The following is a 9,534-nucleotide window of genomic DNA, read 5'->3' on the forward strand; positions in this document are numbered from 1 at the left end:
TCATCCACAAAAGCTTGACGTGCATCGGCATCGGCTGTCAGGTGGCACCACAGCCATCTACACTCTACAGTTATTTTCAGTTTTATGTATATTACTATATCAAATACAATTATCATAATTTTCATCAATATTTTATTTATACATTATTGTAAAAATTGGTATATTATCATTATATTTATAAGTAAAAAAATTATCATAATAGTTGATCAACAACAATCCATTCCACGTTCACGTGTCTTATAAGGAATAGCAATAGCAGTGCTATCTACATTAATTGAAATATCCTACTACAGTAAACTTTTGGAAACAATATGATTTGGATAGATCCTTTTGAAAATAAATAATTATACATCAAATATTATATTAAGAGGTGCATTAACTATAATGAGAAATCATTTACATTGAAAACATCAAAATTAATCAGTCTTAATAATACAATATTTAATAATCTATGGTAAGAAGTAAACAAATCAAGTGCAAAATTAAAGTAATAATTGAGCTCATGGAGCAAGCTTAAAGTCTGCCATTAACCGTCCAATGAAAAAATCGAATGTCAAATTAAAGGGGTCATCGTAGCCTCTTCCGTACCTCCCCTGAGTAAATACCAAATTAAAGTAGAATCCCATCCCAATCCCAAGCATCTAGTTTAATTTCAGTTCAGTTCAGTTCAGTTCACTCAGTTCAGTCTCAGTCAGAGTCAGACGACAATAACAACAACCGTCAACTACTAAATACAGTAACACAGAGGATACGCGTCCGGTAACCAGACGTGGATTAGGCGTCCGGTAGTGACGTCACCGGGTTGTGGGGTCCCGGAACGCCATTACCACAACGATACGATGTTCGGTCAGCGTTGTTCGTGGTGTAGTGGATAGAGTGCTCGGCTGATATCCTAGAGGTCCCTGGTTCGAAACCCATCGGTTTCTTTAAATTTTTGTCACAGATTTTGCTTTGAATGTAATTTATTCTTAACTGTACATCTTTTGTTAGAATTTTTGGCATTTATAATTTTATGTTATGAAGAGAATTGAACCTTCATTTGATTTTTTAATTATCAGCAAGTTTGGTTGGTTAGGTTAGGTTATGACAGTAACTGCCGGACGCCTAATCCACGTCCGGTTACCGGACGCGTATCCTCTGCGATACAGTAAACCCAAAACCGTTGTTTTGGTTTGGATCTTTTGCAATAGTGTTTGATTACTGTTAGTTATTACTTACTTATAGTGATGTGGGCCGGGTAAATACCCAGTGGGTAGGTAAATATAAATTGGGTATTTACCCGGGAATTTACCCCAGGCCCGGGTAAATACCCAAAAACTGGGTATTTATAATTTTTATTAAAGTTAGAGAAGATTGAGATGTTTTTTTTTCAATTATCACCCTGTAAGGATAGTAAAATGATGATAAAATGTGTTAAACAAAATTTCATATGGTCACTACTAACATTTTACTTCTGGGTACAATCGCCATAAATACCCAGGTCTGAGCATAAAGCATAATCGGCATAAATACCCTGGTCGCATGGTTGCACTGGTCCTGACTACTTATGATTTTTTAATTTCTATGATAGATGGATGAATTTATTTTATTGAAAGTGAAGAAACATAATTTGCAAAGTAATAATTATTATTTATAAATACATGAAAATTTAACCTAGTAGTGGTCTAGGCATGTAAACAACTTAAGAAAATAATTCAAATTCAGTCTGTAGGATGGCAGGATTTAATAATATTTTTGTTCTAGGCCTTTTGTTGGTATCAATGGTATCAAAATTAAAAAAAAAACTAATTTCATAAACTTGTGATACAAAACATTTAAATTTATAGCACAATAAATCTTTTAAAATTATAATAAGTTAGACCAAAAAACAGGAGATACATTTTTTTGTAGGTTTATCCAAATATATTATCGTTTCCAAATAAGCGGTAACACAGAAAAGTTTAATTACTTTTAGTATTCTGCCATTCTGCCTTAGGTCTGTCTAGCCTTCCAAGCTGTTTATACGATAAAAATTCTAATTTTTAACTATCATAATTTAATAACAGTAGAAGTAGGTTTAGGTTCACTATTTTAGCGTTTCTGATGAGGTGTTGTCTTCTTAAAAAACTAAACCCCATTCTTATTTAAAAACTTTATGTTTTATTAAAAAAAGTGCTAAATCATTAAATAAAAAATAATAGCAAAGCTTCAAGTTACTGTAAAAGCAAAAGGTGTTATAGACTATCCTTATTTTTCATGTAATGATAACAATAACATATTTAGGGGTGAATATAAATGAATTTCAATCGATTTCATAAATACCCAAAATACCCGGGTAAATACCCAGGGTATTTACCCTGAGTTTTAAATACCCGGGTATTTTACATCACTACTTACTTACTTATTATTCAGGAAAAACTTACTCAACATGTATCGCAACAGTTTCGATACCGCTTGACAGGCATAAGTTCATCAAAGGCCAGGCCTAAGTAGTTAACAAAACAATTTGCTTTCAGACTATTTACTATACGTGTACAATACACTAACACAACAATAACACACTTCTCTAACAGATCTAGGCCTATCGTAATTTTAACTTTTTTACTACTGAAGCAGATTAACCAGTTAGGATGGAGCAACAAAATCAACAATATATAATAGTTGAAGGTAAGATTCTGATTCTAATGACGGCAATTAATTAGGCCTAGGCCTACTTTGGTTTAGTTTCATGTAGGCGTATAGGAAATTGAAACTAGGCTAACGTAACTTAGGCCTATTCATATTATGCTAGTTAACCCTAGGATGAACACTAGGGTACAGTTTCATAACTGGTCTACGCTAATATCGATTGAAACAATCGATCCGATTTACTCGGTAAACCTTTATTCAACTTTTTTACCATCAGAAAGTTTGGTTTGTTAGGTTAGGTTAAAATGAAACTGTCATAACCTAACCTAACTAACCAAACTCAATTCAATCAGGGTATATCAATTTTAAATTGATACCTAGGCCTAGGCCTATAGTTAAAATATTGATTAGGCTATTAAGTATTAGCGTACCGGTAGCCCAGTTAAGAAACTGTCCCCAACGTTATTTTCTTCCAAAAACATAAACTAGCATTTGGCTATAGGTTGCACTTCTTTTCTAAATCCTGCCTTTAGGTCCTTTATTAGCCTAGACCATTGTGTCTGGGGGTTTACTTTGACATTTATAATTTTGAATCCAAGAAGAATCAGTGTATCAGGCTAACTTAGCAGAACATTTATGTGTTACAAGACACAATTGATTTTTAATTAAAAGATCATAGGCCAAGTTCTACTTCTTCTTGGGACATGTGTCAATTTCATTTGTTATTTTCAATGTTGGCCATGAAGGAAGAAGGAAATAAGGGAAGCTACAGTTCAGAGAAGAACCAATCAAGAAGCTTATTTCAGCTACTGATGGTATATTACAGCTAATAATTATGAAGCACATCTACAACCATTGCCTGAAGCCTCTAGGCGACAGAACTTGGTGAAGTACACCCTTAGAGAAGAAGGTTCACAACAGCAGGAAACTATGTCGACCTTGTTATGAAGCTCTTGTAGATGAGATTGGATGAATGGAAGCCAGGAAAAGAGCTAAAAGAGTCAATACCTTTTATGAAACCTGCCCAGATCATCCTGCAATTTGCTTGCATCGCTTCAACAACAAGCATCAGTAGTGAGTGCTGGACTTTTCAAAGTTACTAATACATTTATTTTTTATCAAATTTTTAAATGGTTTTCAAAATTCAACGGTAATTTGAACCTGCTAACTCCACTTGCTACATATGACAACGGTGTAAGTCAAGTTGCCCTCGAGATGGCTCCTGCATTGAGGCCAAATGCCGGTTTTTTTGTATTTTGACAAGGTCGACCGACACCACAAATCTGTATTGTTAATCTGCTTTACAGGTCCATGTAATATTGAATAAACACTGTACAAGTACAACCGGTACAAGTTTCCTACTAGAGCTTTATTTATTTAGGTTTATTTTACAGGCACACCTGACAATGCAGAGGAATATGTCCTCATAGAAATAGATGAAAATATGCCTCAGGAGGAACTTATAAAATTTGCACAAGAGCTAAACAAAGAACCAGCGGTCATTGAATCCCCTCCGGTTGCTGAACCAGTTAAAGAAGAACCAATAATCCAAAAGACGCAATGTAAGTATACCTGTTTTTCTGGGTAAAACAAAAAAAAATTGCTACTCAGGTACGGTAATATAAGTTAGGCCTATACATTATTTTAAAGTGGGCTGTGATGGTAAACTAGTTAAGGTTTTAAGATGAACTTAACCGCTGCAGTGTGCTCTAAGATAGTGGCCTCGGTATGATTAGTACCAAAAACAATATTATAAAAAAAAAAATATATAGAATGTGTTAGGCCTAGTTGTTTAATTTTTCACTTGTGGATTTAACACTACTTTGGGACGAATTGCTTTGTTATTAAGATTATATGATTGCTGGTGGAATTAAAATAATTGTAATATTAAGTATTGACAGGTTGGTACTGGCACTGAAATATGTCATAGAGATCTTTAAACGGAATATGGGAACAGGGGTTTATGGGGCGTTATTGGGTCAAAAATTGGGTTTTCCCCATTTTTCACCCCAAAAACATACCGTATAATTTTGCAATTTATTTCTAAACCATTTAGTAGAGCTTAAAAAAGAAATAATTTTGTATATTCAAGCATTGTTGTTTGCCTAACGGTTACGGAGATAATTCAACAAATTGTAAATTTAAAATTCCCGTTATTCTTATGCAGAATAAACTGTTGCAGTTTGGTTGTCTATAGCCTCTGAGATATAATCAAATTTGGCAATTTTGTTTATTTCATAATAAGCTATCAACATTTCAATAAAAAACACATCTACCTTCCCTGTAGCAGCAAACCTAAGTACTTATTAAAATTAATGTTAATTTTTTCAAATAGGAAATAAATCTGACAGTTTTTAGGGAATATTTTAGTAGAAATCCAGCCCCTGAAATTGGAAATTTGCTTAGTCTGCAGGTTTGCTGCGGCGGGGTATTATTATTTTATAATGAAAATAGGATGCCTAGTTTTCAATAATCAACAAAGGTTTAAAGGTTTTAATTTTTCCAGTCAAGGCGGTAGAAGGTCGTGCAAAACAGAAGACAAAAGATGGAATGTATTCTAACGTGTTGAAGAATTTCACCAAGGACTGGGAGGCAATGGTGCTTCGGGTATCTGATAAGGAACGAGAGCAGGATCACGCTGAGGAACAGCGAGAGTTGGCTCAGCAGCAAGCCTGGGAAAAAAGGCTAATCCAGCGACAGAGCGCTGCACTGACACAAATTAACAACGACTTCTTAAATGGACTTAGAGAGTTGTTGCAGGAGTATAAGGCTAGGAAACAATAACAATTGAATATAATTTGTTGTAAATATATGTTTTGACAGTAAGATTTTAGTTTTTTCTTAACCCAATCTAGTGTTAAAGGAATGGTGTTTTAGAGATTTTTCAAACCCTTAAAAATTGTATTAGCCTATAATTTTCTGAGCATCAATTAGATCCTGAAGGGGATTATTAAGAATGAATCATGTGAATGGGGCATGTTAAGAATGAATAACTTGAATATTATTGGAACCCCTGGGAAAATTTATTCTCATTACTACCTTATGAAATTTTTACAATGTTGTTACGTAATTAAACATGACAACAATTCAATAGTTGTAATATTTGGTAGATATTTTGGAAAAATCTATATTTAATACGCTTGGCATATTTTTGTCATAATTGTTTTGGAGTGGTGGTGCTACCGATCACCAGTTTCAAGGTCGTTAGAAAGGTCTTAGCATGTAGTTTTGCCATCAAACAAAAAAACGTTGGAATTCCATGAGGGCTCTGTCCCAGTGGCCTTCAAAGTTCCCATGTTATTCTTAGGGAGAAAATGTTTGTTAAGATTTGAACAGATGAATACTTTCAAATTGACAGTAATATTTGAAACAGATGGTTATACTAAAATTTTGCACAAAATCAAAACATACTTAACCAAAAAAACGTTCGACATATTGGAGACTATAAAACGTTGACCAGGACGGCCAATAGGAGGAGGCCAACGAACTTTAAGTGATAGACGCGAACGAAATACAAATAATACTATTGTCGTTGATAGCCGAATACAGCAAGCACCCTTCTGTGCTGGGTTTAAGTGTGCTCTCCAACAGTCACCAGAAGATTTCACATTCAATTTAGGACTGTTTGATAATCACTGGCATAAGCTGTTAATTTTGGAAGACAAGGAGGAGGGCAGGACTAATTTGAAAACAGAACAGAGGAGATATTAGATGAGTGGCAAATGCGTTGGGAGCAGAGTGTTCTATGTTAACGTCTTAAAGGTAAACGTTCGTATTTATACCTAACATCAGAAAGAGACTGGAACAAGATTGGGAGATGGGCCATTATGAAACGCAGTTTGTCACTGGACATTGAAAATTTCAAGGCGATTTCGTGAAGATTTCACCAGGTGGAAGAGGAAGTATGTAGATGTGGAGAAATAAAAACCACGAGTCACGTACGTATTTATAAATTGCTCACTTCAGGAGACAAATAGGTGAGAACAGGAATATGTCTTGGATAAGATAGGCCTAGAGATGAGAAAATAAAACATGATGAGTGACAAGGAAGCAATTGAGACGTTTAGAAAAGTAGCTAGGGAAATAGGAAAAGACAAAGGATACATACAGGCATTACAATTTAAAAAAAGAAACAAACAAATACTAAGAAAGAAAAGGTATGAAAACTTGCCCATGAAGGGGAGAGGAAAGGTTATAGAGCGAATCTCAATGATCCCTATCGCTCAGGGCGGTATGGGGAAGGGAGTCGTGCTGGCTTTTGGACACACAATGTGTCTGGAAACCCAATGCAGCTAAGAGTAAGGCTATTTTTGTAGAAAACACTTTTTACAATAAATGTTGATTATATCGATCTATTATGTACATCTTTAGTATTTTCATAATCTTTGAGTCGAATATTTTAAAGTCATCAGAATTTTTGACTGTTATTCGTTTTAAAATAACGCCCATAATACTTAGCAATTGCTCGAATTCGAGCAACAGTACACTAGTTAAATGTTAAAACAATTTAAATTGCTAGCATCCTTAAACGAGTGAATTTTGTGAACTGATCCAAATGTGTATAAGATCAAATTTGTATGTTTTTTGAAAAGCTGATTAAGTTTAAGAAGAATGATCATGATAGTCACAAACAAATGAATGGAAAGAGATAGGCTACATATTGCAGATACATTTTCTCTTGTCTTAGGGGAAAAACACATGCTATCGACAAGGACAAGAAAAGCTTAATCTCATACATCAAAGTAGGTAGTTAAATTGACAGATCATAAGGGCCAATGACGTATAGCATGTAGGCCTAACTTTAAATTCACAGGAATATTCTTTTATTGAGGTATTGCAGACTTTTAAAGAAAATATACCTACAGCTGTTGTACCTGTGCTCAACGGGAAGAGGACGTGAAAGAAACCTTTTTGATCTTTACATCTGTTGTATACAATATTTATGCATCCGCCAAAGCTTTTATAAAACAAAATTCAACCAAACCACTTTGTTTGATAAACGTAAAATTATCTTGGATTTGTAAACATTGTACATTCATCTAGTTTTAACAGATAAATATTTTAAAGCCTAATCAAAACATAATAATTGTTAGTTGCAAATTTGTTACCGTACCTAACAAAATGTCAAAATATTTAAAAACATCTAAACCTTAAATAGTTTTCCTACTGTTAAAATATATCATAAGATAACACTTTAAAAACTCAAGGAGAAAGCCAAGGTTCATATACAGCAATGGTATTGAATCTTACTTAATTCTTATAATCAATGACGCAACCTAGAAATAAAAATAAAACCAAACCTGTCACATAGTTATGAAAAATTATATTTAATTCCTTAAATTGTGCTAGACATGACCCTCGTATTCGTGGAAAGAGTGGTCATGTGGCAAATAAATCTTCATTATCAAGATGAAAATGAAACCAAGAATAAGAAACAAGGTGTTGCGTAACCCACTAATGTGATCTTCGGAGGTTTTGTGACGTTGGAGCACTTCAACACATGTCACATAGATCAAAGATCCACTGGCTAGTCCTTGCATAAACACCGTCACTGGAGATTGAATCCCTCCCTCGCTGCTGACTGCACCAGAGGCAATACCGATACAAATCCCCACTGGATTCACTATCGAGAACAGTATAGTGTACAGGAATATCATATTGTCTCTCACACCAGACAGGAGCAAGTCTAGGCTTACAGAGAAGGCTATCGCATACTTGTGTGTGGCGATTGAGAGGAACATGAATAATACATCATCCACATGCTTCTGAATCCCAAGGGCGAGCCCCTCAAACACATCATGGAAAGAGAGAGCCATGATTGTGAGAATGCTGGGGATGTGGATATTTATACCTGAGTGTGAATGGCTATGTTGTAAAGTTGGTTCCACGTTCTCCTCATCTGCTGATGTTGCCTTATCCTTTGTTTCGCTCACTTCCTTTGTCTTAGGACCTTCTTTAATAAAATGAAAAGCTTCCAGATCGGTTTCTCTTTTCCCATGAGGCTGATGGTGGTGGTCTGACCCAGCATATTGTAATAGCAGATGGATCAACTCATCAAGCACACAAGTGACAAAGAAACCGACACAAATGATTGTATCAGCAAGAGAGATATGGACTGGGAAACTTGTAAAGTGTCCCTCGGAACGTAGTCTTGCCACTGAACTTCTTGTTTCTGGCATTAAATGAAGAAAGGATATTCCCAATAATGTGCCACCACTAAAACATATAATGCTATTGTTTATCCACTGCACTTTTTTTGATCTAACACATACTTTACAAAATAACGGAGCTATTCCAAATAAAACTGAAAATCCAAAAATACAGATAGCAGATACGACTTTTGATATAGGAGTAGGAACTAAAATGTCCATGGTGAAATGTTATAAACAAACAAAAAACTAAGATTATGATTTGTTCACTCAAATTATACTTTCAAAACAAAGGAAGTACAGACACCTTGCACTAATGAAACAATCAACTGAAGTAAAGAATGTTGTAGTTGTTAATTAGGTTAAAAAGAAGACCTAAACAAAACATAACACTTAACAATTAATTGAAAAACAAAATTATTTAATTTGTTTGGGCCAGCTGTCTAAAACTGTGAAATAACATTGCTTGTTTACATTGAGATGTTATAACAAAAATGCAGTATGTTTTCTCATTGCAGCCATGGAGACCAATCAATATTTACTTTTAATATCCTCACCTCAGAACTTTGAAAGCCAAAGGGCACATTTGAAGAAAGGCTGGACCGTCAACATCTCAGTGTAGAAAAGTAGCCCCCCTCCAAATAACCCACAAAGAGGTAGTTTCTACTTAAGACCTCAGCGATGTAGTTTTTAAAATTTCTTGCTATATAACCTTTGCACTAAATAAAATTTTTAATGTTTTTGTGTGAATGATATACTGTGACTAAACAAAATAATT

At 34.6% G+C, this 9,534-nt stretch overlaps 2 protein-coding genes across 2 annotated transcripts; one reads left to right on the forward strand and one right to left on the reverse strand.

The window, feature by feature from the left end:
• Nucleotides 1-2,262: 2,262 nt before the first annotated feature.
• On the forward strand, nucleotides 2,263-5,433 carry LOC128995341 (uncharacterized). Its single transcript, XM_054420326.1, has 3 exons — nucleotides 2,263-2,646; nucleotides 4,002-4,169; nucleotides 5,114-5,433. The coding sequence occupies exons 1-3, from the start codon at nucleotides 2,610-2,612 to the stop codon at nucleotides 5,389-5,391; spliced, it is 483 nt and encodes a 160-aa protein (XP_054276301.1). The 5' UTR covers nucleotides 2,263-2,609; the 3' UTR covers nucleotides 5,392-5,433.
• Nucleotides 5,434-7,952: 2,519 nt separating this feature from the next.
• LOC128995701 (zinc transporter ZIP3-like) lies at nucleotides 7,953-9,073 on the reverse strand. The gene has a single exon (XM_054420718.1). The coding sequence runs from the start codon at nucleotides 8,976-8,978 to the stop codon at nucleotides 7,953-7,955; it is 1,026 nt and encodes a 341-aa protein (XP_054276693.1). The 5' UTR covers nucleotides 8,979-9,073.
• Between the last annotated feature and the right edge of the window lie 461 nt (nucleotides 9,074-9,534).

This window comes from Macrosteles quadrilineatus, unplaced genomic scaffold, assembly GCF_028750875.1.
Source record: "Macrosteles quadrilineatus isolate MER2022 unplaced genomic scaffold, UCM_ALF_1.0 Scaffold_5__1_contigs__length_97177068, whole genome shotgun sequence".
Taxonomy (NCBI): Eukaryota; Metazoa; Arthropoda; class Insecta; order Hemiptera; family Cicadellidae; genus Macrosteles; species Macrosteles quadrilineatus.

What these genes read in the sequence shown, in the direction of transcription:
- LOC128995341 (XM_054420326.1), top strand. Translation starts at nt 2,610, where the DNA reads ATGGAGCAACAAAATCAACAATATATAATAGTTGAAG. An exon ending in ACAATATATAATAGTTGAAG is followed by an intron (nt 2,647 to 4,001) that starts GTAAGATTCTGA and finishes TTTATTTTACAG; the next exon opens with GCACACCTGACAATGCAGAG. An exon ending in AATAATCCAAAAGACGCAAT is followed by an intron (nt 4,170 to 5,113) that starts GTAAGTATACCT and finishes TAATTTTTCCAG; the next exon opens with TCAAGGCGGTAGAAGGTCGT.
- LOC128995701 (XM_054420718.1), bottom strand. Translation starts at nt 8,978, where the DNA reads ATGGACATTTTAGTTCCTACTCCTATATCAAAAGTCGTATCTGCTATC.